We start from the raw sequence: 26378 nt of genomic DNA, 5'->3' as shown, positions 1-26378 counted from the left end.
CGGAGGGCGGGCGGGCGGGCGGTCGGCGGGCAGGGCGCGGAAGGATCCGGCGGGGCGGAGCCGGGGAGGAGGAGGCGGAGCAGGAACAGCCTCGCCCTCAGGCCGGCCGGCCGGCGCCACCGAGCCTCTGCCCACGCACAGAGGGCCGGCCGGCCGGGCGGGACGGGCCCCTCGAGGACGCGGAGGGGGCTCCGGACCAGCCACGGGGGGGGGAGGGGCAAGTGCTAATCTCCATCTAATCCGGGGGTAGCCCAACGGCGGCCCGCCAGAGGTCCAAGGACTACAATTCCTTGTGGCGTTCCCTGGCAGGGGCTCATGGGAATTGTAGTCCTTGGACCTCTGGCGGGCTACCCCTGGTCTAATCAATAAAAGGAACAGGCAAAGAGGCAGACCAAGGTCTCCAAGGGCGCGTCGCCTTTTCAGAGCAAGCGGACTACAAATCTAAGCAAACACGTGAACATCCCTTTATTTCTACAGCCCTCCCCACCACCACCAAACCCAACCCAATGGCCCCTCGGAAACAATCCCCGACCGGCCCCGGCATCTGCTCAACACCTGCACGGCGCTGATGCCCACTTTGCCAGGACTCCCATTTCGGGGTCCCGGATAAGAGGGCTTAGGCCTGGGGGGGGGGGCGTGGCTGCTCTCAAAGGGGCCTCAGACCACTGAGCGCTTATATTCTTTTAGCCAATGATTCCCCTCTGGAATCACCTGCCCCTGCGGGCAATTCTGCCGCGGATTCCGTGTTGTACAGTGCTTAGGGAGAGTCGAACCGTGGCCCTCCAGATGTCCATGGACTACAATTCCCATGAGCCCCTGCCAGCTTTGGCTACTCCTGGCTTAGACCGTTGGACCTCAGTGACCCAGGGTCAGATCTGCCATGGAAGCTGGAAGGTCGGGTGGCTTTTACTGTCCTCGCACTGGGAGGCGGCACTTCTTATGGTCAGGAGCATTCCGAAATGCAAACCTCCTTCCCTCTGGAATGGCACAGAACAGTCCATTTTGCTGCCTCGCTGTCCTGCATGTGCAAACTAAAAAAGAGCGGCATTCATAGGTACCTCTAGGCAATTTTATTGCCTAACCAAAAAAAGAGAAAAGGACCTTCCTTGTGAGATGCGGGTTTAGTGGGGAAGTCCCACAGCTACTACATTCCCAAATTGCCAGGGGCAACATTTTATGCGGCTTCATTTCTCTGCCACCTTTCCAGGCGGCGCTCTGGATCCAGCTAATCCCTGCTCAGGTTTCCAGTTTCGGGAAACCCCCTGCAGATTGTGCCAACAGACTCCTGTCTGCCCATTACTAGGCACCCCTCTTACCCACCCCTGTGCTGCCGCCTACCTGGGCACCCTTCCTCCTCCGCCCACTCACAAGCTGTCCCACCAGCAGCAGTCACAGCAGTGCCCACAGCCTGCACACCCTTGGCCGGATGGTGCTGGGCGGTAGGAACACTGATGCCTCACGCATCACCCACACGCCCTTCTCCAGCATTGCTCGGCAGCATACTCAGAGGTGGGAGCAGAGGTGACAAAGCCCTCCCAAGGGGGCAGGGCAAGGGTGCGAGCGTGGCATCAGGGGAACCACATGAGTAGGGGTGTCAGCAGCAGGGCCCCCTCCCCCCTCCCGCAGACACGATGGGCTTAGGCAACTCTCCCATCCCTGCCCTGTTCTCCAGTCACTGTCCAGCACGAATAAACTCCACTGAACACAATGAGATTAAATTCTAAGTTAGAACACACAGAATGACATTGCGTGGTTCTAAGAAGACAACTAAAGGTATTTTTCCATCCCAGGAATGTCCAGGGCACGGCTGCCATTAACAAGCATGCAAATTAAATTCCTTTTCCCACCCTGCTGGGGGTGGGAGGGGTCTCCTCTCCGACCAAGCTGGGCTGACGGGCCATCCCCGTTTTGAGAGACCCACTTTGAGGGCCATTTCTCATCCATGATGCATTATTAATTGGCAAAATGGACACGTTTCTTTCAAGAGTTGCCCTTTGTCATCACCCCTCCGGTAGCCACAGTGAGGCAAAGACGCTGATTTCTAATTTGCATCTGTTCTTTAATTCGAACACATCACCCTTTGTTGACACCACTCGGGTGAAGGAGCACATTAACATATTTCTTTCTGTGTTTCCAAAATCCAGAATGCCCGGACGATCTCATGAGAAATAAGTACCACTTTTTGGCTATATGCTCCCAAATGTGTGTTTTACTTATAACAGCCATGGTAGAGCAGATTCTAAGGGAACGCCAGGTGACAGATTTAACTTACCAAGTAATAGCTTTCCTCTGGAATAATTATTCAGACCGTATTTCCTGTTGCCGAAGGGGATGAGGAGTGGGATTTCTAGCCCCTTCATCCTACGAATTGAAGACCACCATACCTATCCCTAAGGGTGGTTGAAAGGATAAACAACAAGATAAAAGTATGTGGAGTATTTTGAACCCTTGGAATTGTTACACAATCACTATTATTAGTAACAAGATATTCAAAGGGTTCCCTCTTTTTTCTTTTTTGCTTATAGCCAGAATTAAACTTTGTTGGTCTTAAAGGTGCCCCTGGACTGTTCTGAAAAGCACTGATTGAGTCACAGATGTACATAACCTGATCACCCCATGGCTATGGGCCCCAAGGACCCAGCCCTTCTCTCCCACGGATGTGTTAATTTAAAATTGTGACTGACCTCTTGATCACATTAGCTGCTCACCTCATACTGATAGTCAGCAGGACTCTGCAAATGTTTAAGCTTTTAAATGACTTGAGCATGGTATCCCATTGATACTGATAACATGTAAAGAACCTGGGGGATTCCAGTCATAAAACAGCCAACATGGTGTGGTGGTCAAACCAGGAACTCTGCTTCGCCCTGGCAGTTTGGTGGGGCCCCTCTCAGCCTGGTCCCCTTTGCACAGCAACTGCTGTGAGTGCTCGCACTCGAAAGCTCACACCTTGAATAAATCTTTGGTGGTCTTAAAGGTGCCTGACTGGACTCTGATTTTTCCTCCCCCCCCACCCCCAGAAGTTATGCTAAGTGCACTACTGAAAACAAAGTCAACGTGTCCACTAATAAAGAAGAAGAGTTGGTTCTTATATGCCGCTTTTCCCTACCCGAAGGAGGCTCAAAGCGGCTTACAGTTGCCTTCCCATTCCTCTCCCCACAACAGACACCCTGTGAGGGAGGGGAGGCTGAGAGAGCCCTGATATCGCTGCTCGATCAGAACACCTTTATCAGTGCTGTGGCGAGCCCAAGGTCACCCAGCTGGCTGCATGTGGGGGAGCGCAAAATCGAATCCGGTTTGCCAGATAAGAAGTCCGCACTCCTAACCACTACACCAAAGAAATTCAATTTGTTGTCTTACTTACTGAAAAAGTCTTAAATATTAATTGAAGGAATGGAGTGGTAGATAGTAAAGGTTGTTGGGTGTTTGTTTTTCTTTTAAGCCTAGCTCACGTTCACTCCCACGCTATGACCAGCCTCCGAGTGGGACCTGGGGAACCACGGACTTGCAGTTCATCTCCAGGCTACAGAGGTCACTCTCCCCCTGCCGAAAATGGACACTCTGGAGCAGGGGTAGTCAACCTGTGGTCCTCCAGATGTCCATGGACAGCAAATGCTGGCAGGGGCTCATGGGAATTGTAGTCCATGGACATCTGGAGGACCACAGGTTGACTACCCCTGCTCTGGAGGGCGGGCTCTACGGCATTGTACCCCGCTGTGGTCCCTTTGCCTCCCCAAGGCCCACCCCCAAATCTGCAGGAGCTGGATTGGGCAACCTGTGGGCAGGGGGGAACCTCGCAATGCTTTTGCAAGATAATATGTGCAAAGCACTTTGAACACACAAACAGAAATGCTCATTATTATTGATAACCTGGTTTCTCAAAGAGTTCAGGAGTACGGGAGAGGCGGGATCCAGCAACGTTTCCCAACAATTTCCATTCCGGCCGCATTTCCATCACCACCTTTTCTTGGAATGGTGCTGGTGTTTTTTCACTTTTGCTTTCTCTTACTGTGTCTTCCAGCCGTTATTGCAAAGTTCAAAATACACCCTTAAGGAAGCGTACACCCAATAATACAGGCCATTTCACCCCCCGTTATCAGATGCTGACTCCTGTGTTGCACACAGGATGGCCCTTTTCGCTCTGCCTGCCGGGAAGATTCGGAGTGAAAATCTGAAATGCGGATTTTCTATATCTTAGTGCAACACATTGCGTTTTATTTCCACGGATTTTATATATTCTCCTGAGAAATACTTTAGTATACTTTTATTAATTCTCATTCTGTAGAGGCTTTAGGGCTGTATCCAAGAAATAGGATACGTTGTGGTTTTCGCAAATGTCGTGTTGTTTACAGAGTGACCTCAACCCATGGAAGAAGAAAGAAAAGCAGAGAGCTCACGTTACAATGCCAAACTAAAATTATTAAAATATTTAGCGATGGGGGCATAATTGAAAGCCATGGGTGGCCAAACTGTGATGCTCCAGCATGCTGGCAAGGGCTCATGGGAATTGTAGTCCATGGACATCTGGAGAGCCACAATTTGGTCAGCCCTGCACAGGTACCAAAGCTATGTAAGTATTAACTGCCAGTTTTCACGAGGACTGGACTGTAAACCCTGCGTCTCATCCAGATCCCTGACTACCCTGTTAACCAGCTGCTAACTTGGTCCAGTACAAATCCCATGTTGGCTGCAGTTAATGAAATTACCCTGAATATAAAACCTGCTTTAAAAAAAAAACCACCAACCTTTCTTTAAAGGAATCCAATACTAACCAAACATTATTATTACACGCACAAATTTCCTCCAAAATTCAGAACTGAAGAGACAGATTTCAAAATATAGCTTTTGCAGAGATTTTCTGTTTAATGAGATTTTGTTTTATTTTGCAGAGCTGAATAAGGATGAGCCGACCTATTGTTGGGTGACTGGGGGTGGGTGGGCCTGCCAGCTAACATGGCCCTTGGGGAAGGTTCACATGACCTGGAATTTAATCTGCCCCCCTCCCCCGCCCACATATCATTCTGTAGCCAGTTAAAAGTCATTATCAAACAAGTCAAGTTTTCTGTAGAATGTCCGACTTCTATGACTTGGGAGAGTTTAGAGAAATCATTGCTCTCCCAGAATGGTTGGGATTGCTGTGAGTCTTTTAAAGTAGCAACCCACCTTAAGGAAACAAGAACCGCCATTTTACAGGGACTGTTGTCAGATATATTGATCATACTTTTCAAGGCCTATCAGCAGCACCTCATGAATTCAGGTGGGTCACCCGTGCTGGTTTGAAGCCACAGAACGGAAGTTTAAGTCCAGGGGTGAAGACTTTTTTGCTGGCATCAGACTGCAGGTTCCCCCCTTCCTGAAACAGTTACTTAATTTGTATTTTCTATGCAGGGTGCACAATGTAGCAGATGTAGCAGGTTCTGGTGAAACATTTGTGCATGTGCACCCCCCCCCCTCTTCCTGTGCTTTGTGGGGAGGTCCCTCTCCGTTTCTCTCTGAAGTCCTCCATTCATAGAATCATAGACTCCTAGAATCATAGAATCATAGAGTTGGAAGGGGCCATACAGGCCATCTAGTCCAACCCCCTGCTCAACGCAGGATTAGCCCTAAGCATCCTAAAGCATCCAAGAAAAGTGTGTATCCAACCTTTGCTTGAAGACTTCCAGTGAGGGGGAGCTCACCACCTCCTTAGGCAGCCTATTCCACTGCTGAACTACTCTGACTGTGAAAAACCTTTTCCTGATATCTAGCCTATATCGTTGTACTTGAAGTTTAAACCCATTACTGCGTGTCCTCTCCTCTGCAGCCAACATGGACAGTTAATTGACAGCTGAAATGGTGCCAAGGTTTGAAAACTCAGGCGACATCAGCATGCAGGCAACCCAGGCTCCTTCTCTCTCCTCCCTGATCCAACCCACATCCCGCCGCCTGCACTCGCTCAACTGCTGTGGCACGACAAAGGCTTGCACGATTGTTTCGCTGGCCCTCTCTCTTTCAATGTTTCCTTTGTGTAGCTCTCTTTGGCTTTCATTGTGTGTGTTTTCTCCACCCCCGCTGCCTCCGTGGCATGGAGGAATCTCTGCAAATCAGAGGCCGAAACCACAGAGGACCCATCTGAACACCAACACAATAGGACCTATGACAAAGGAGCGAGTAAGCTTTAGAGCGGAACAGAACGCTTCTTCATTCTGGATATTAGACAACAGCAGGGGGAAAGGACGGTGCTGGGGATTACGACAGAAGTCCAGCGAATGGTTTGAAACGGGAACAGCGGACTAAGAGGGATGCACCCTGCTGCAGCGTAGGGCACCAGGCTCTTACGGGGCACTCACTCCAGACTCGCAGGAGAGATGATGATGCTGTTGCAGCACTGGCCTTGAGGCAGCCCAGATGCAGATCCCTTTTCGGCCAGCCAACCTCAACAGAGTACTGCGCAAACGGAGATGGCAGCTTGTCCCCACAAAGCGTTCTTGGCTAAACTGATTTATGCACATCTTGAAAGTCACCATTACGAATAAGCTGCACTGGATCTGGCATGTTTCCTGCTCTCTTAAGACAAACGTAAACGCAAAACCTGTTTGAGAACAAAGCCAGGCTGCTTCCGTTTCAGGTAACAGAAGGGCCACAACTGGACACGCGAATTTCCTAGTCACAATTTATGGGCTGCTTGACTGACACAGGCGGTTCACGGCCTTAGTTCAGTCCTGTCTCTTGGGTCTGGCAGTCCGGCTGAAGAAGACTTTCATACACTGGAGCGATGAGGGTTGAACATGGGACATCCCGAGTTCTACCTCCAACCCACAGCTCCATCCAGCATGGTGCAGTCGTTGAAGGGCTGCAAACTAATATGGAGAACTGGGTTTGATCCCTCACGCCTCCAGATGAGGCACCTGGGTGACATTGGGCTACTCACGGTTCTTGCAGAGCTGTTCTTGCAGAGCGGTTCTTTTAGAGCTCTCTCAGTCCCACCTACCTCCTAGGGTGTCTGTTCTGGGGAGAGGAAGGGAAAGGGGTTTGTAAGCTGCTTGGGGGCTCCCTCGGGTAGTAGTGAAAAGTGGGGTATAATAAACCAGCTCTTCTTCTTCTAGAATCCTTGTGAAGACGAGGGTTCCCTGCCATACCTGATCCTGCGTTGAGCAGGGGGTTGGACTAGATGGCCTGTATGGCCCCTTCCAACTCTAGGATTCTAGGATTCCATACCTAACAGCCCTGACCTCAGCAGCTCCTCTCATGGGGAGAGCGGTTTCAACAGAGAAAGACCTCCTTGGATCTGCAGACCTTTTCATGAAGACGATGGGCTCCCACACTGGACAGCTAAACGCAGTGTGCATCGGATGGTGATTCCGGAGGGGTCACCATGTCCGTGGGCCGCCTCAGAAAGAGCCAGCTCGCAGCACCTTAAACATGATCACCGTTTCCTCCCAGCAGACGCTTTCAGGGACGAGAGTATCTGAAGTAGGCTGAATGCGTAAGGGGCCAGACGTCATTATCAAGAACATCCAACTCCAAACACGACCGATGCTTCTCGTGCATTTTTAACTATTTTTTTAGGGCGGTTTTTAGGGGACTGTACTTGTCTTTTTGTCTTGTAACCCGCCATGAGCCGGCTTTGCTGAGAGTGACGGGCAATAAATAACAATAATAACAACAACACGGCAGGCATCGGGGCGCAACCCTCCTACCCACAAAGCAGACACAATAGCCACGGGGCATGTTGCCTCCAGTTTAATGCAGTCTAAGAGCAGATGTTACACAGCAGTGGTTGACCTTCAGGACTAAGCACCTGTGGGCCTCTCTCTCGCCCCAGCCGGCATCCCCTCTGAGTGAGGGAGCCAACTCTCGGCAGCCCAACGCCTGAGCCCATCCTCCTCCCGCGTTTCGCCACCAGCCACCAGCAGCGTCCCTGGGCTTCCCACCAGCTAGGACATGGTCGGTCAGCATCTCAGAGCGATGGCCGGGCTTCCTTAGAAACTATCAGGCTCGCCCGACACGAGCGTAACGTGAACAGGGCACGGCTGGGGCAGGGGGAAGCCACGCTCCAGGGGTAGTCAAACTGCGGCCCTCCAGATGTTCATGGACTACAATTCCCAGGAGCCCCTGCCAGCATTCGCTGGCAGGGGCTCCTGGGAATTGTAGTCCATGGACATCTGGAGGGCCGCAGTTTGACTACCCCTGGTTTAGGCTTTCAGTGAAAAAATTTCACCTTGGAGACATGGATGGTATTCACACTTTGCACATGCTTCACAGAGGCCTTGCTATATTGAACGGCTTGTGGGTCATAGCCACTCCCCCCTCCAAGCCCTTGTTGCAAAGTTTCCCCGTCAGGTTTGCACTAACACGACAATATTGCACACTCACTTCATCCTGACTTCGGGTGTGTGGGGAAACCTAAGCACGCACACACGCACACACGCACACCGGCACGCAGCATCTAACCAAGCAACACTCCAGGCTAGTGCAAAAATAGGATTCTTTCAAATCACAAAAAATAGAGTTTCTTTAGGAGACCGACAGGATGAGCTTTTTGACTCTGAGAAGCCTGTACTAAAATCCCTCCATGTGACACAGGCACAAGGATGGAAAAAAAGATCTGTGCTACAAAGCTTGAACAGAAAGAGAAATTGAGAAGCCTTCAAGTACCTTCTGGGGACTAAGACACGCCTGCCGGGCAAACCCAAATCCTCAGGGCTCCGCACAGCCAGCTTGGAGTGCTGCCCTCTGACTGGGACCGGAATAAAGTGGAAATGAGCTCTGCAAGAAAACACCCATTTTTCCATTCAAGAGAACAGGGAGAGTTTCAACTAACAGAAGATTCAAAACTAGGCCGATTTCTACAATTTGCATACGCTACCTGCTCCCCTCTCACGGCACCACTGAGCCCACTGGCTTGTGTCGGAACATCATGCGCATGCTCTTGCTGGCTGCCCCAAAAGCTTTGGCACTTTCTGCCATCCGAAGCCCCGTGGACAGGGCCCCTCGCAGCCAGCTTGAGTCCTACCGCCCCCGCTAGCTCATGGGAGAACTCCACGCAAATGCAGAGAACTGCATCCCCACAGCCCTTGACCCCAGCGGGATTTCCACAGAGGGATGGTGGCCTGGGGAGACATTAAGAAATGGAGGGGGGGGTGGGGGAGGGCAGAATAGCCCAAGGTATTCCTTTGCAAAGCAGTTCTCCCCCCCCCTCCCCGCCCCAGTGGTGCAGGCGCAAAGATGTCCTCAGAGCTTGCTTCCATGTGTTTGCGTAAGGCATAATGCAACAGCAAGGCCCTGGGGGAAAGCCAGCTTTCTGGCTGCCCAAGCAGAGACAGAATATCCCCTTGCACCATCCCACAAAGGCTGGAGAGCGGCTCGGAGTTACCAGTGCCGGATTAAACATAAGCCCTCCCCCCAAGCAGGACAGCACAGCCGCCCTGACAGAGTACTTGCAGGGGAGGAGGGCTGGGGATCCCGCTGGCAATTGGCGCTCGAGGAGCGCCTGAAGAGCAATGCCGTGGCCTTCTTTGCTTCAGGAGAGCCCGGAATGCTTGACCAATATTCCTGGACCATTCAGCCCTCAACCTCACCCCCCTCACCCCAGCGGGCTTTACAGCCAGGTGAGCAAGTTCAGGATAAACGGCTCCAGCTGCCAGAAAAGCATCAAATGGGCACAGATCTGTTGCTGACAGAGGCCTCTGCAGAGCTCTTAATGCTACCAGCCGAACTGTGTGGGGCTGCCTGAACACCCCCCCCCCAGCAGCCTAAGTGAGAGATGCCAGCAAGGACGGGGCTCCAACCAGAGGCTGTCTCCAACAGAGGTTTGAAGGGTCACAGGGCTACCTGCGGAGGGCCGCCTCCGTTCCGTCCAGCCCGCCCTGAAAGCGGCCTTGCTCACGTCAAGCCAGACATCCTGAGACCATCTGGGAACGCCTGGGGGGGGGAGGGAAGGGGGGCTCCAGGAAGGCAGCAGCTGCCCCATCCCTGCCTGCTCCCCCTTGAGATGAATCTAAGGCCATTTTGCTCTTTTTGGTTTTGCACCTTTTAAAGTTAAGATTCCAAGTGAACATCTCAAACAGAACACGTCTCGGGTACGCAGCAGAGAGGAAGAGGTTAAATAAGGTCAGGCAGCCGAGGAGCAGCTAAGTCCCCCCCCCCCCCTGAAGAGCAGGAGATGATCCGGAAGGGCTGCCGCGTGGCACAGTGTCGGTGAGTTCCCTGGGGGAGGAAATGCTCTGCAACCCGGCAGCCAGTTCCCATGCCAGCCTCGTGAGCCTGACGGGCGAGACTCCCCCTGCCTCCGGTCACCTCTCCGTGGGCGGCTTGAGTGAGGTCGATGACCCGGGCCGCAGTTCTCACTTGCCCCGCTTGGCCCTCCCCTTGCGGGACGAGGGCTTCCCGCTGCCCCCCGCGGAGGAGCCGGAGGCGGCCGCCATGGCGATATTGATCTGTCCCTCCTGGATCTCCTGCCGGGCCTCAGCGGGGAGGTGGCTGATCTTCTGCTGGGCCTCCAGGTAGAACATGACGTCCCGCAGCTGCTCCTGCACTTCGGCGATCTGCAGGTCCTTCTGGTCGCAGGTCTCCTTCAGCAGCTTCTCCTCGTCCCTCAGCCTGTTCTGGAGCAAGATCTGGTTGGCCCGCAGGCACTTGTTCATCTCCTGCTCTTCCTTCAGCTCAGTGGTCAGCCTGGACACTTTGTTGCTCAGCTGGCTGCATCTGGAAGGGAGGAGGGGGTGAGAGAGACCGTGGCTTGCAACCTGACCCCGCCCCCAATGGCACGGAGACCAGGCCACGCCCCTCCCCAGGGGAACTGTTTCTGGAAATGGCCTGCAGACTTTCTAGGCTGAACGCTCCAAGCAAGGACTGCCCATACAGGTGGCATCAAAAAGGGTGCATTAGCTGGACTCTGGCAAGGCTAAAGAGGACATGTGCCTTAAATGGAGGGAGCGGGGGGGGGCACGACTGAGAAATCTTTATTTTTATGCCATGTCTGAACATAAGAGCCGTACTAGATCAAGTCCAGTGGCCCACCCAATCCAGCCTCCTGTCTCACACAGGGGCAACCAGTTCCTCTGGAGGGCCGACAACAGGGCAGAGAGGCTGAGGCCTTCCCTGAGAAGAACATGAGAAGAGCCCTGCTGGGTCAGACCAAGGAAGGTCCACCTAGTCCAGCCTCCCGTCTCACCCAGGGGCCACCCAGTTCTCCTAGGAGTCTTGTCTGCTGTCTGGAGGACTGGGGATTCCCGCAGTGCCTGGGCATATTGGCTGGGAAAGTGTGTCCAACCTCCACTCTGTTCTGTCTGACCCGACGGGCCCCTGTAAGTATCTCAGCCAAGGACTTGGGGGGGGGGGCTTCCAGGCAAGGCTGCTGGCATCGAACCAACACTTATTTGGAAGAATCCCCTTTCCAGGGAAAGAGCAAGGCCGGCGTACTTCCTTTCGAGGGACTGCCTCTCCTTCAGCAGCTCGTTCAGCCGGCGGTCGAGGGCATCGCATTTCTCGATGGTCTCTTTAAATTTAGTTTTCATGTTGTTAATCTGTTAGAAAACAAAGAGGCTTTTCAAGCAGGCCAAAGTCCAAAGGCACATTTTCGCCATGAGAGCTGCACTTCCTGGAGTGAATCCATAGACTTTGGACGCTTTGGGGGGCAAACGTTAAAGGAGCATGAGGCCGGGGGGGGGGGGGATGGGACAGAACGTGAACATCTGGGCGTGGGCCAGAGGGAACTCCGCCACCAAAGGGGGCCCGACTAGGCCCTGAGGAACAAACGGCGTCTACCCCCTTGCGGTGAAATGATTAGGAGGGGCGTCTGACCCGGGCAGCCCAGCCTAGACTGTTCTCAGAAGCTAGCCAGGGTTGGTGCCTGGATTAGGGTTGCATGCTCCAGCTGCTCCGGCGAGCACCGAAACACGCAACCCTAGTCTGGATGGGAGAACTCCCAGGAAGAACCGGGCCGTGACAACAGAGGCAGCATGTGGCAGAACACCACCGGATGCCTCTGGCCCTGGAAATCCCATAAGAAGAGGAAGAAGAAGAGTTGGTTCTTCTAGGCCGCTTTTCTCTACCCGAAGGAGGCTCAAAGCGGTTTACAGTCGCCTCCCCTTTCCTCTCCCCTCAACGGACACCCTGTGGGGTGGGTGAGGCTGAGAGAGCCCTGATATCACTGCCCGGTCAGAACAGTGTTATCAGTGCCGTGGCGAGCCCAAGGTCACCCAGCTGGCTGCATGTGGGGAGCGCAGAATGAAACCCGGCTTGCCAGATTAGAAGTCCACACTCCTGACCACTCCACCAAAAGGGGCACCCCATAAGTCAGCTGTGACCAGACTGCACTCCCCACCCCCACGCATTACTCACTGACCTGGGCTTCCTGGAGCCCAGAAGGCCAACACGGTACAGCCAGAAATTCTGGACAGAACTATAAACAATCGATGGATTCGATAGTCTGAGGAAGCAGCTAGATCAGCTTGGGGTCGTGGTTTACAGTGGCAGCCTCTAATCTGGAGAGCTCCTCCTCCACGCGCAGCCAGCTGGGTGACCTGGAGCCGGTCCGGGTTTTCCCAGAGCTCTCTCAGCCCCACCTGCCTCACAGGGTGTCTTTTGTGAGGAGAGGGCAACTGTAAGCCACGTTGAGTAATAAAGAGAGTGGGGGGTACAAAAAAGCCAGCTCACCTACGGCAGCCAGACTACATTTCATTCCAACCGTGCCAGTCTGAGAATCCCCCAAGGGACACAAAGGGAGGCCTCCTCCCTCCTTGCAAAAATCAGATTCCGCAGCACCTTTCAGGCCCATGAAGTTTGATCCAAAGGAGGCGCTTTCCTGTATCGGAGGAAGTCCGTGCGCCTGAAGCAGCCAATCAAGCCCTGCTGGCCTTAAAGGTGCCCCTGGACTCCCAACTTGGTTCTGCTGCCAAGACCAGGATAAGGATAAGCCCAAGCTCAGCGGCTGCCCAATGGAGCCCTCGCGTGCCCTGCCTGCCTGCCTGCCTTTGAGGGTGCCCAAGGGGGGCGGGGTGTGGATCAAAGCAATCTTCTCGCAGAATCGCTTTAGAATATTTTGTTTCGAAAATTAATTCTTAACCTTAGGCTTCCGGCCGACAGGAGCGAACACAAATAACTTGCTGGCGCGCAGAAAGCGTTGTTCCTCTTGGAATGCCTGCCCCATTATTTAAAAAAAAATAAAACACCTAGCAGCATTTGGGGAGTTTTGCTACAGTAAGCACTGCGGCCACATGACCTAATCTATTGACTCACGCCAGCCCCCAGAGGCACACAAAGCAAACACAAAGAGGAGAGATCCAGCTCTCTGACGTAAGCAACACTGCTTCCTCTGCAGAGGAGCCCCACTTGCCATGGGGCTGTGACCCTTTGCCTTGAGGACAACCAAAGCGTTTCTGGCCCATGGCCAGGCAGGCAGCTGAAGGGGCCAGGGGGGGTCGAAACGGGAACAGCTGGGCAACAACCAGCGAGCCCTCCCCCCCCCAAGGAAGGGAAAGCTGGAGGGGGGGTACAGAGAAGAGATAGAAAGTCCAGGAACGTTAATGCAAACCTTTTTGCAGGCATTTATTTAAATCCCAATTTCATCCCCAGACAGGACTCAAAGCGGCCTCACAGCATCCTTCACTGCTCCTCCATTTCCTCACAACAACCCCACTGCAAGGTAGGGCCAGGCCAAGATGTTGTCCCTGGCCTAAGGCCACCCAATGAGCCTCTCTGGTAAAAGTGGGCCTCTGGAACCTGGGTCACGAGGCCTGAGAGTCCACACTCCACCCACATCACAAAGTAACAGATGAGATAGAGATTTACGGGCAGACAGACAGGTTCAGAATATGGAGTCAGCAAAAGGCATTTAAGAGGGTGCCCCTGTTGAGAATGGCTGCAGGAGAGCATTCTCTCCCCTGCTTCTTTTTAACCTCACAACACCCCTGCGAAGTAGGTTAGGCTGAGAATGTCCCAGTGTTACCTACCAATCCTCCATATCTATCTATCTATCTATCTATCTATCTATCTATCTATCTATCTATCTATCTATCTATCTATCTATCTATCTATCTATCTATCTATCTATCTATCTATCTATCTATCTATCTATCTATCTATCTATCTATCTATCTATCTATCTATCTATCTATCTATCTATCTATCTATCTATCTATCTATCTATCTATCTATCTATCTATCTATCTATCTATCTATCTATCTATCTATCTATCATACTTCTATACCGCCCTCCCAGGAGGCTCAGGGCGGTTTACATAGCGTGGAAACTACCGATCCTTAAGTGCCCAAGGCACTTGAGCCCCCACACTCACTACCTGTGCCAACATGCCCCCTTGCCAGAGGAAGCATCCCGACCCTGCCCTGAGAACGAGGCCTTCTTCTCAAAGGCAAAGCCCTGGCGTATGGAGGCAGGCAAGGCACAAAGGGTGGCAGCCTCCTTAGCATAAACGAAAGGGCCGCACTCTCGGGCGGTACCTGCAGCGTTCAAAGGACTCACAGCCTTTTGCCCTCACCAGCCGTCCCATCGGCATCCCCACACCCGATGGCCTCGCTCCTAAGCCTCTGCCCCCCGTACTTGGCAGGTTTCGGTGCCCCACCTTAGTTCTTCTCTCAGTGATGATCTTCTGTGGAGATCTCCTCCTCCTCCTCTTTCCCACTCATGTATTAATCAGTCAGCACACCAGAGAGATTCCAGCTGCCCGCTTGATCCCGATCTAACCCAGCCAGGGAAGGTTTTCCGCCCTTCCTCACTGTCCCCCTCTTTGTCCTCTTGAGTTTGCCTGTGTGGGGAGGCGGATGGACGGGCACGACGACACCTTTCTGACCTCAGCCTGGTGCGGAGTGGAAGCTTCACAGGCATGCCTTGCTATTTAACAAGCAGAGCCTTTCAGATGGGTGGTGGGTGGGCCGAGAGGCAAGTTGGTGGCAGCGGAGGCGTTTGAGCCAGGAACACATACCGCTCGGCACCTCCCCCTCCTGCGCCCTCACTCCAGCTGGGGGGGGGGGGAGAGAAGCCTCACCCCGCCCAACAACCCTGCATGGAAGGAAACAGTACTGGAACGCCAGCATCGCACTGCCCTGGATCGTTCAACCTCTGCACATTTCCCCCAACCTCGCAGGGGCGCAGGCTGAAGAGCCCTAACTGGTCGTCCTCCTTTGGATTTCCAGCACGGAGCAGAGAGCTGCACTCAGATGGCCTCTAAGGCCCCTCCCAAGACTCAGCACGTCAACCAGATTCCGGCCCAGAACCGTCCACCAGGACAGCTCCTCAGCCAACGTCGTCTTAACTCCTGGGTGGGCCTGGCAACCGTCCTCAGTCTCCCAGAATGGGCCTTGCAGACACCAGACTAGGCCTTCCAACCCACCTGTGGATCGATTAGCTCTTATAACAATCCCAGAATGCCCCAGCTGTCGGAGCAGGCCAATCATTCCCAACTGGGTCCCCTCCAGCTGCCTGTGGTCCAAGCCCCGCGTATCTGAGGGACCGCCTTTCCACGAAGACCCTCCCAAGAACGCTCCCATCTGCCAACACCCACATGTTGGTGGTCCTCAGCCGGAGGGAAGCACATCCGGCCCTGACCAGAACCGGGGCCTTTTGGGGCTTGGCTGCAGCCTGGTGGAATCAGCTGAGGGACCCACCTAAGTTCTGCAAGGCCTATAAAACGGTTCTCTTATGGCTGAGGCAAATAAATACAAGGCCCCCCCCCTTTCCAGAACCAATGATGGTACAGCCAGAGCAGATTGCAAAATGGCAGGAGATCAGAGCATTGTGTGTGTGTGTGTTTTGCTGTATTTTAACTAAAATTTTTACATGTCACAAACTGGCCAGAGACGATTTGCAGAGAGAGGATGGGCTGTAAATTAACAATCAATCAATCCAAGGCCCAAAGCCGTTCACAGCCTGGGTCTGTCATGCCTGCAGGAAGAGCGCTGCCCCTTTGCCTCAGCCCGCCTCCTCCCACGCCACCTTAGCATAACGTGACGGAGGGCCGAGGGGGGCCTTCTCGACACCATCAGGGCTTCAACTCACCTCCTCAGCGGTGTCCTTCTCTATTCGGACAATCTTGTTCTCCCAGTAGATGCGCTGGGATTCCAGCTGGCTCGTTAGCAAATACGAGTACTGCGATCCATGGGAAATGAAACAAAAGCAAACAGCGGGCGATGCTCACATTTTATAGCCACAGAGACTGTCTTGCGCCCTCCTCCTAACCCTCTTGAGAGCGGCTTCAACTAGCAGCCATCCCTGCCCTCTGCGGCAGCCGGACCCACAGGCCGACTGGGTGTGAAAGAGCAGCTCCTCCTGCCAGCCCTGAAGCCACTGCTAAGTGGAACCTGCTGTACGCTGAACCCGCCGGGATCCTCTTGGCTCGCCCATCAGAGCCAGCTGTGATTAGGGCGCAGGCCAGCCTCACCCCTGCTCCCCTGCACCCTGACCTGGCCAGGAATTACTCCCGGATCCCAGACCCCCAACAGGGCTGCTGTTCAGTGAGCTGGAGGGAAATGGCCACGGTGGGAGGAAGCGAGCAGCCGCCCGGCTTGGACTCCGCGGCTCTTTACCTCCAGCTGCAAGGCGTCGATCTTCTCCTCTTGACACACGTCTCCCTCACACTCGTACTGGACCAGCTTCCCGTCAGTCTTACTGGCCACCAGGCGATGGACGTAATTGTCTGGAGGGAGAGCCGCCAACAACAGGTGACCTCCCGCAAGAAGTGCGACTGAACCTGGCTCGCTCACCCGCCTCTTTCTCGTCAGGAAAGGCCCCTCTCAGGATGGCTCAGCCACCTCTGCTGCTGTGGGGCTGCTTCTTCTGGGGCTCCCAGCCTCCCCCCTCCGCAAGAGAGCAAAAGCAGCAGCGAGGCCATTGCAGCACACGCTTATGTCCTAGATGGCAGAGCAACCTCACGACAGCTCACAAGACTGCTAACAAATTTAAAATATACAACTTAACCCAGCCACTCCCCTAAAGACCCCTCCCCCAGCCACCCGCCAGCATCCGGCAACCCAGGAGGCCCTGGTGGTTTCATCGGAGTGACAGAGATGGCTGCACAGCAGATGGATGCTTCTTGTGTATTCCAGAACAGACGGAGGGGAAAGATGTACCTCCAGCGTAGTCCCAGACTCTGTGATTGGTTAGCTGCATGGCGTAGGTATGCTGCGTCTCCTCAAAATGCTTGTAAGCGTGCCGACTCACGTAGCGCCCGCATCCGATGTGCCCGCATATGAGACAAATCCAAAGGTTCTGCGTCACAAAAGCGTCAGAAGATTTGTTGCAAACAAGCCAAGAAAGGCACTTTAACAAGACCGATTTCATGTGCAGGTGGGCAGCCGTGTGGGTCTCCAAGGAGAGGGAACACTCCCGCCCCTCCCTCCTCCAGGCCCCCTCTCGCTAGGGACTGCCAGATCGGAGCTACGAGCTCTTCAGAACACAACCCCCTGGGAAAGCCCAGCCCCTCCTGGGTGGCGCAGAGTGTGCCATGGCAGCGGCCACCCCCGTCCCCACAGCCCCCCACTCACTTCTTGGACGCCACACTCAAAGCACTTGTTCTCCTCCACGGGCTCCGGCGTTTGGCAGTACCGGCACACGGGACACCTGTACAGTCAGGGAAAAGTGACCGTCGCAATTCAGGCCAAAGAGAGGGGAAACAGCCTGGCAGCAGAAACACGGAGCACGGATTCTTAAAAGGCCAGGACATGGTTAACCCAGAGCCGCTACCCCCCTCCCCCCCCCCACACCCCCAACACAAATTCAGTGCACTGACTTATTCAGCCACCGGCTCCTGCGAGAAGCCCTGCTTCCATTTCCCCAAAGGGGACAGTCCCCACGGAGACTGGTCCAAACCGGGAAGTGTGCTCAGCTGCCCTCCCCTCAGGGGGCTTCCAGGAAGAGAGCCTAGCAGTGTGCAGAAAGCTACCCAAAAGGTGCTATCCCTGATCTCCAACTGCACTGCACAACCACAGGGGGGTGTTCTAGGGCAGAGGGGTAGTCAACCTGTGGTCCTCCAGATGTCCATGGACTACAATTCCCATGAGCCCCTGCCAGCGTTTGTTGGTAGGAGCTCATGGGAACTGTAGTCCATGGACATCTGGAGGACCACAGGTTGACTACCCCTGTTCTAGGACACGCATTTGGGGCCCTTGGAGCTTCAGCCACCTCAACAGGACTGGCCAGCAGACTGGCAAGATAAGACATCCCAGAATCAGAAACGACTTCAGATACGGTGGCGCAGTGCTCCTTCAGAGTGCCAGGGCGCTGGAAAGGGACACATATGCAGTTGGGGGATTTCTCAACTGCACTGAACATCGGGGCAGGGGGTGATTGCGGGTAAGTCAACAGAAGCAAGAGGACAATTTTGTTCCGTGCGCCCACCATCATGACCCCACCCCAGAGGGATACTTGCCCTTACGGGGAAAGGGAGTGCAGTGGTACTCATTCAGAGAGGACTGTCCTCAAAAGCTCCTGCCTCATCTGATCCTATAAACGCACTCCTCAGAACATTGGGAGTCACTTCCCTGAAGCTCTTTTCCTACAGGAAACATGTGACCACCAAGTCCACCCCTCCTCCCCAGCACCCCCTGCTGCCCACTCCCGAGCAAAGAGAGCCGCTTACGTGGTGTCCTCCCAGCGCTGCAGGCACTGGCTGTGGAAGCTGTGGTTGCAAAGGGTGGTGAGGATCCCATTGACGGACTCATCCATCCTCTCCAGGCAGACGGTGCACTTGGGCAGCTCGGTCAGGTCCATGACCGGAAGGCTGGCTCCCTTTGCAAGAAGAATGCCACGGCTGGGTCAGTCCCCGAGGTGCTCGACGTCACGTGCTACCTGCCGTTCATCCTCTGAACAGCCGGGGCAGACAGCCCCGACCCACTGCCCCTGGGTGGATGCCCAAGACGCAGCAGACAGACCCAGAAGCCCAACGAGCGGACGGAGGCCCAAGCGTGTCCACTGCAGAAGGGAATCTGGAGGGAGGGGAGGCTAGATCTAACTGGGCCAAAACTGAGCACTTCAAGCAAAGAAGTCACTGGGAGGTGCGCGGGACTGGAACAGATCAAGATGGGTGGCCGTGTTAGTCTGCCTGGAGCAGCAGAAAAGAGCCAGAGTCCAGGAGCACCTGAAGGACCAGCCGGATTTGGGGCAGGGGAGGAGCTTTCGGGAGTCTCTGCTCCCTTCTTCTTCAGACACAGCTAGACTGGGAGTCCCTCTGCCCTTACATCACAAGGTTGGTGCCATTCCCATTCTGTGCAACTAAACACGGTGCCCTCCATGGAGACAGATCAAGAGGGGTGGCCATATTAAGTCTGTCTGCAGCAGGAGAAAAGACCAAGAGTCAAAGAACACTTTGGAAGCTGACAAAATTGGTGGCAGGGAAGGAGCTTTTGGGAATCACTGCGCACAAAGTTCCCAGCTTCAGTGCTGAAACTTAAGCAGCCCCTCTTCCCCGCTCACAAAACACCTTCCCTGCCACAGATTCTGTTAGTCTTGAAGGTGCTCCTGGACTCTGGCTCTGGAGACTGGGGGTTCTGGGCCACAGGGCTAGCAAACCAGGCTAAGGAAAAAGGAAGGAGGGGAAGGGGAGGGGAGGGAGGGCCAGCTCCCATGTTGGGAGTGTTCATGCACTTTTAGCAGCTGGGATGCTCAGTGACAACTCCCCAAGATGACACTGTGAGATTAAGGCAGGGAGAACTCAGGGGCAGTTTCCCATGTTTGGGAGCTTCAGATCCAGCAGAAGGGCTGGGAAGCTTGTCTGCCTCCACTCGGGAAGGGAAAGGAGAGGCTCCTGAGCTGCCCAAAAGCATTCGCAAGGAACGGAAAGAACTACTTACATCTTCCGACTTGAAGACTTCCGCCCTCTCCACATAAACCAGCTGGCAAACATCCTCTTCGATGGAGTTGAACTGCCGGCCGTTGCAAGTCATGTAAAAGCTGTCCGCGTCTGCCTGGGTGGGAGAAGGCGAGAGGCTGAGTGGATCGGGCCAAGGGAAAGGGACATCCTCCCCAAACACCTGCCACTGTGACTAGGAAAAGCAAAGAGCATTTCCGAGGCTGGCATGTGGCTTTCCACAGCCCAAGACAAACACCGCCTGAGAACAGTATCTCAGAAGGGACCTGTGGCCCGCCACAGCCAGCACACTATGACAGAAGCTGTAGGGCCAGAGGCCTCCGTGGCTGCAGAGCGCACCCAAGGGTGTTCATCACACTAGGATGCTTTGAAACGGGAACACTGCGAAATAGACACTGGCAGAGCATCCTTTGCAAAGGCCTAAGAAGAATCCTATTTGGAGACGGATGGGCCTTCCCCTATATACAGCCCCCCAAGCAAACTTCTCCATGGCAACATTATAAACTGCTCCCAGGTAACCAGGTGTTCCCACCCTGGGACCAAGGAGGACGGTATCCCGTTTTCCCCAGCTGCTGGATGTCTATGGTTTATTGCCTTTATTTTAATGGGGGCTGTTTTATTAATTACTAGTTTCAAAGCCCCTTTATAAAAAGGGGTTTTGAAAGGGGAGACCGGCAGGGAGGGAACCCCCAGCAGGCGCGCTTTGCGCGACTGCTGGGGGTTGCCTCGGGCGGCGATCTGACGCTTCGCGCCTCCCGCAGCATCAGACCGGCAGGAAGGGAACCCCCAGCAGCCGCGCTTCGCGTGACTGCTGGGGGTTCCCTCGGGCGGCGGTCTGACGCGGCGAGAGGCGCTTCGCGCCTCTCGCCGCGTCAGTCCAGGAGCAACTGCGAGCTGCGCTGTGCGCGGCTCGCAGTTGCTCAGCCTGGGAATCGGAGGGACCAATCGGCAGGCGCTTCGCGCCTGCCGATTGGTCCCTCCGATTGTCTGTCGTGAGGAAGGGTCCAACCCGGACCCTTCCTCATCACGGACAAAGCCCACCTCTAGGGGGCTTAACGAATTATATAGTCCGTGGCGCCCATGGCGCCACGGGCTGTTTAAAGATAGTGTTTTATTGTATTGTAATAATTTTAGAATTATATTAGCCATCCTGGGATGCAAGTGAGGGGTGGGCTATAAATCAAATAATAAATATATATAAATAAATATAAATATTCTCCCTTCAGCCAGTTTTTAGTTGCTGTTTTAATACCTGCGTGCTAAACTTGATCAGCGCCATGTATTGGTTCGGCGTGGAGTCTCGGATGATTTTCATGTGCTCGATGACTTCGTAGAAAGAAGCCACAAACTTCATGAGGTCGTGGCTCGTCATCGTGGCAGGAACCGTGAGGATACACAGCATGGCGCTGCGCCGCACGTCTTCTTTTAAGGACGTCATCTTGCTGCACGGACAAAGGCAGAAGGACCAGTAAATTCAGGAGGGTTTGTGGGCCTCAGCCCAACTGTCAGCCATAACAGAGAATCATCGAGCTGGAGGGGCCCTCCAGGGTCATCTAGTTCAACCCCTCGCACAATTCATTTATTTATTTAGATTAGAAGCCATTTGTTACAGTGTCCAGCTATGAACTTAAGCAGTGATGCTTAATGGGTTTCCCAGCATTCTTCAGGTCTCACTGTACACGACTCCTGATCCTAACACATGCTCACTGGACAGATCGTCCCTAGAAGACATTGCAAATGGGCAGAGCCAGCATTAAGGTTTTACATGCTATTTTATCACTGTCAACCAACCTGACCTTGCATTTCATAAAAAGGCAGTTGGACCAGCTATACATAACAAATTGGTCTGTTACTGCAATCTTAATGTAAGCATCTCTTTAGAGGTACTTATTTGAGAGAAGCAACTTAAACAAAGGCCTCTACGACAGTGGTCCCCAAACTTTTTATCACCGGGGACCACTCAACACTTGACAAGTTTACTGAGGCCCGGGGGGGGGGTAGTTTACTCCTCTGCTCTCAACCACTGCCCTAATGCTCTCTGGTCGCTATGGTAATGTTTAAAGATCCCTTCAAAATAAGCCACAACAATGGACATAAGGAACTTTTTATTTTCATGGAAATTTTAACTCATGACAATGACAAATCAATGGGAACCCTGAGCTAGTTTCTCTGCAACGAGATAGTCCCATCTGGGAGACAAGGACACCCGAAGTGTGTTGTAAAGGGCCGGGGGGGGGGGGGGGAGAGAAGGCGTCCTTCGCGGCCCACCTCTAACTAGCCGACGGACCACATGTGGTCCGCAGCCCACAGGTTGGGGATCACTACTCTACAAGAAGTGGGGGGCCCATAATAGGCCTAGAAAGGACTCCTCGAAAGTAGAAAGCTTGAATCCCTCTGCACTATAATGCCAGCACACAAGCCTTCAATACCACAGCTGTGGTACGCGGTCACAAGAAACATTTAACACTGGCAGCATACCCAGACTGAGCTGAAGACGTGAGCAGTGATTCATAAAAGTGTGCTATGAATTCTGTTAGCTTTTATGGTGTTCCTTCACCCTGACTCTTTTCTACTAATCACACAGACCAGGTCAAGCATCCCAGCTCCCTCCCCAAGAATCCGGGGGCTGAACCCAAAGGTTTCCTTCCATGAACAGGGAAATTCCTTTCAAGCCAAATGCTGGAGGACACACATCCAGGGGTGGAAGAAAACGGGACGGTTTTCTCACTTGGTCTTGTAGAGGTGCATGATCCCATGAACAATTTCAACAGACGGGTTCCCGCTGAAGAAGGAGATCTGGTCCGGAAGCTGCTTTGAGGGCGAATCTGGGGCTGTCCCCGCACTTTCGCCGTCGTGTTTGCTTCGGTCCTCTGGGGAGGAAGCCTCAGAAGCTTTGCCTTCTTCCATTGCTGCTTTCATCTCATCTTTCCAAAAAAAGGCAAGAAAGACCCAGGTCAGAGAATTCTAGCGAGAAAACCCAGCGATGCTCATGCTGCAGTTTCAAGCAGAACCAAGGGAATCTGGCTGGAATCTAACCCTTTGGAAGCTGCGATGCTCAACACTTTCAAGTTGCATCTCGCGCTGCAGTCATTGCTTTGTTGGGAAACTGCCCAGCTAAACAGTCACGGAACCTGAGCCAAAGGAACCAAGAGGCCATCTAGCTTGACCACAGCACGCTAGATGGTTAAAACGCTTGTCAAAGAGCAAAAGGAATGAGTCAGCTTGACAAAGGTTGCTCTGTTATTGTCATGGGCTCTTTCCCTCCCACCCCACAGAACAGCAACCCTGCACTGCCTACTTTGGATACCCTGACTCCATTCCGGTCGCCTTCTCAAATAGCATGCTCAACATCTGCCTGAGAGCCAGCCAAAATCCTGGGGAGTGCTTCTGGTGTATTTTTACAGAAAGCGCTGAACCGAGGATGTAGCCAAGGGATGATGATCTTTTCCACTTCTCTTTGTTCTGGCCACAGAACCAATAAACAAAGATCAGATCTGGGAATTCCTTTCCGATCTGCCTTTGAAGAGCCTTGCAAGCCGGTCCACTAAGGCTCGTGACAGTCCCCATCTGCCTCCCCAAGAATAATCTGAGCCATTAGGGCACAGCAATGATGTAATGGAAGAGAGACTAAGAGACCCAGTCTCTTCCAGTGGACAGAAGTGTCCTTGCTCGATCCCCTAGAGACCATTAGAATCCTGAAGTTGGAAGGGGCTATCCAGGCCACCTAGTCCAGCCCCCTGCTCAAGACAGGCAGCAATCTTACCTGGCAGGCAGCCATAAGGCTTTTCATAAGGCAGCTTTCAAGTGGTCCGACTGCTGCACAGAGACAGCTTGCATCACAAAGGCTTTGGCTCCAATCGTCTCTCCCCTGCCCTCCCCCCAATCCTCTGCACATATGCTAGGTGCAGAAACCCTCAGTGGCAGTTCCAAAGTACCTGAGTTGGGCTCTAAAGTCTCAATGATCATATCGGTCATCTCCCTGCGGCCGATGTGCTGGTGAATTATGGCTGCTTTCTCCACCGGCGCCTTCCCTTCCAAGCAGGCTGCGGCTGTAGCGAGTGCCGTCTTCTGGATTTCCTCATCAGACATGTCAGTGGCTAAGTGGAAAGAGTGAGTCATTTCATTCTAACCACCACCTGCCAGCTGGAGCAGAACAAAACAAAACAACGCCAGCCAAACAAGACCCAGGAAACCGGCATAATAGCAGCACACGGCTATTAAATCATGGAGCCCTATTAAGGTTTCCTTCTTCGTTGTCAAGTCAGTCATCCCTTGAGCTACAGCACACCCGTGGCCTAGCTTGGCCTATTGGCATCATTTGTATCATTTATCAGATGCCAAGCATGACAGGAAACAGCATTACGCAAGCAGCCATTGCAATGCAGCCATTTGGAATTTTCCAACTGGGATAAGTAAGAGGGCGCTGAAAGGCTCTTCTTCCTTTGACAGCAACCCTCCATGACATACCTCCCTCCCCTCCTGTCAACCATATCCAGGACAAGAGAGGACTACGCTTCTTTAAGTGGATAAGACCTCAGCATGGTGGTTAAGTGAAATTTCAGTCTCCACAGGGACGATGCTGCTGAATGGCAGATGTGATGAGGTGGTGGGTTTTGGACTATATAAGGCATTGGGGCTGGAACCTGGCAGAAAAAGTATGCCAGTTCCAGTGAACCTGTGCCCTGATCCAACAATGTCCAGGCCATGTTTTCAATTGGACAATGCTCATTACAAAAAAAAAAAAGACCTGGTGAAAAGATGTTCTTCTTGAGACTCAAGGGACATTAATGCAACACAAGTCAATGCAATCAATGGGATGTGAAACCTGACAAGTAATGAGAGTAGGCAGAAGCCATATGAGTGCAGGGAAAAGCAGTTAACTTCTCCTTCTTGTACCTCCCTGTACACCTGAACCTAAACACGGGCTTCTTTCCAATTGCTCCCACCCCCACCAGCATCTTTAACAGAAAGGAGTTCAACTCTATTGTGTGCACAAGCTGCAGTTTTCAGAAAATCATCCCAAACTATTCAAATTTTATACCACACAAGTTATTTTTTAAATTAAATAAGAGACTCAGGTTCAGGAGAGAGAGGCCATTAAAGTAAGATACCTAAAAACACAAGCTTTTTATTTCTGGTGAAGCAAATTTTAAAGCAAGCAAGTATCTGTTAGTACAATGCCGGGTAATCCATGATCATAAAAATATCTATTGCTGCAGTGGCAGTATATTTGTTGATCTTTGAGACAACCTTGCAACTAAGATTTCCAGGCTTACTAAGGAGACTAAGGTACAAGGGTTACTAGCCCACCATACACACCCCCACCTCAGTAAATTGCAGTATCTACACTGACTGCCTAAGTGAAAAAGAATCAGCTCTCTTCCAGTTTACAAAGAGTTTGGGCCTCCTTGGAGGAGATGGCTACTTGCCACAAGCTACACAACAAGCAGCTACTGGCAAACATGCTACATAAAGCACATTAACCGTTTCTAATACTTTACAAAGTCTTTTATTTTTACAAACCCAGAAAGCTCCCCAATTTGTGTGGCCACCCAAATCATGCCAGTTCAGGGCCTAATTTTGTTGCCTTCAAAGTGAACACAAACAACCCCCCCCCCGATTAAAATAAGACTGCAGCAGAAGAAACTTGCAGTTTGAGTCCAGGGGTACCGTCAATACCAATCATGTTTTATTCAAGGTGTAAGCCTCTGTGTGCGCACACAGTTCCTCAGGCACAATGAAATGGAAATTACCAGTCCACCTTAACATATTTATTAAGGTAAAGCGTCCATAAGCTAGAACCAACATCACCAGATACACTAGTTCCACCACAGTAAGCACATTAGCATGGAGACTATTTCAATCACAGCAGACTAACACAGCTGTCCCTTGGGGAATCAGTCCTTGCCCGCTTTCTACTATCCTCCAGGACCCGTTTTGAAGCTTCCGGGAAGCAGGGAGAAAGAATCGAATGGATTCCTGTTTACATTTGGGACAAAGTTCCATTAAAACTGTCCGAGGACTAGGCGACTGCACGGGCACGTTATAGTACGTGGGATTGCGCCTTTGCCCCTAAGGAGACCTTCCAGAGCCACAAGAGTCCCAGCTCTGGCAGAGAACACGGCTGCTAGGGGGACACGCGGGCGCCACACTCCGCCCCGCCAACCCCGCCGCCCCCTGAGACCGCCCCGACTGCGGGACTGCCTCGCCCCTCCAGCCAGCCAACCCTCCCTCCCTCCCGCCAGGCCGGCCGCTCCTCCCTTCCCCTCTCTGCGCCCCCCCCCCACCGACCCCCTCCTCCTCCTCCTCCTCCTCCTCACCGGCCGCCGTGTAAGGGAAGCCTCCGGGCACGGGCGACGTCTCGGCCAGCTCCAGGCGCAGGACCACCAGGGACACACTCATAGGGCCCGCCCGAGAGGGGGCTGCCGGGCCCGGGCGAGCGAGAGGAAAGGGATGCCGCGACGCCGACGCCGCCTCAGATTGTGAGCCACTTCCGCCTCCCTCGCCTCTGACCCCTGACCCCTGACCCCGCGGCCGCCGGCAAGCACGCCTGCGCAGAACGCCTCCCGTCACGTG

General features: G+C 53.2%; 1 protein-coding gene across 1 annotated transcript; it reads right to left on the bottom strand.

Annotated features, from left to right (window-relative positions):
* Positions 1 to 7706: 7706 nt before the first annotated feature.
* On the bottom strand, positions 7707 to 26327 carry BRAP (BRCA1 associated protein). Its single transcript, XM_077308712.1, has 12 exons — positions 26123 to 26327; positions 23738 to 23899; positions 22531 to 22726; positions 21055 to 21244; positions 19786 to 19899; positions 18576 to 18724; positions 17482 to 17557; positions 17068 to 17206; positions 16525 to 16634; positions 15998 to 16087; positions 11404 to 11507; positions 7707 to 10686 (listed from the first exon to the last, which is right to left on the bottom strand). Exons 1-12 carry the CDS (start codon positions 26202 to 26204, stop codon positions 10326 to 10328), a joined length of 1773 nt encoding a protein of 590 aa, XP_077164827.1. The 5' UTR covers positions 26205 to 26327; the 3' UTR covers positions 7707 to 10325.
* Positions 26328 to 26378: the final 51 nt, after the last annotated feature.

The sequence above is a fragment of the Paroedura picta genome, chromosome 13, assembly GCF_049243985.1.
Source record: "Paroedura picta isolate Pp20150507F chromosome 13, Ppicta_v3.0, whole genome shotgun sequence".
NCBI lineage: Eukaryota > Metazoa > Chordata > Lepidosauria > Squamata > Gekkonidae > Paroedura > Paroedura picta.
Note: the sequence above shows the minus strand (reverse complement) of the source record. Positions and strands in the feature narration are given on the sequence as shown.

What these genes read in the sequence shown, in the direction of transcription:
- BRAP (XM_077308712.1), bottom strand. Translation starts at nt 26,204, where the DNA reads ATGAGTGTGTCCCTGGTGGTCCTGCGCCTGGAGCTGGCCGAGACGTCG. An exon ending in AAGTCTTCAAGTCGGAAGAT is followed by an intron (nt 18,725 to 19,785) that starts GTAAGTAGTTCT and finishes CTTCTTGCAAAG; the next exon opens with GGAGCCAGCCTTCCGGTCAT. An exon ending in CAGCGCTGGGAGGACACCAC is followed by an intron (nt 17,558 to 18,575) that starts GTAAGCGGCTCT and finishes CTGACTGTACAG; the next exon opens with GTGTCCCGTGTGCCGGTACT.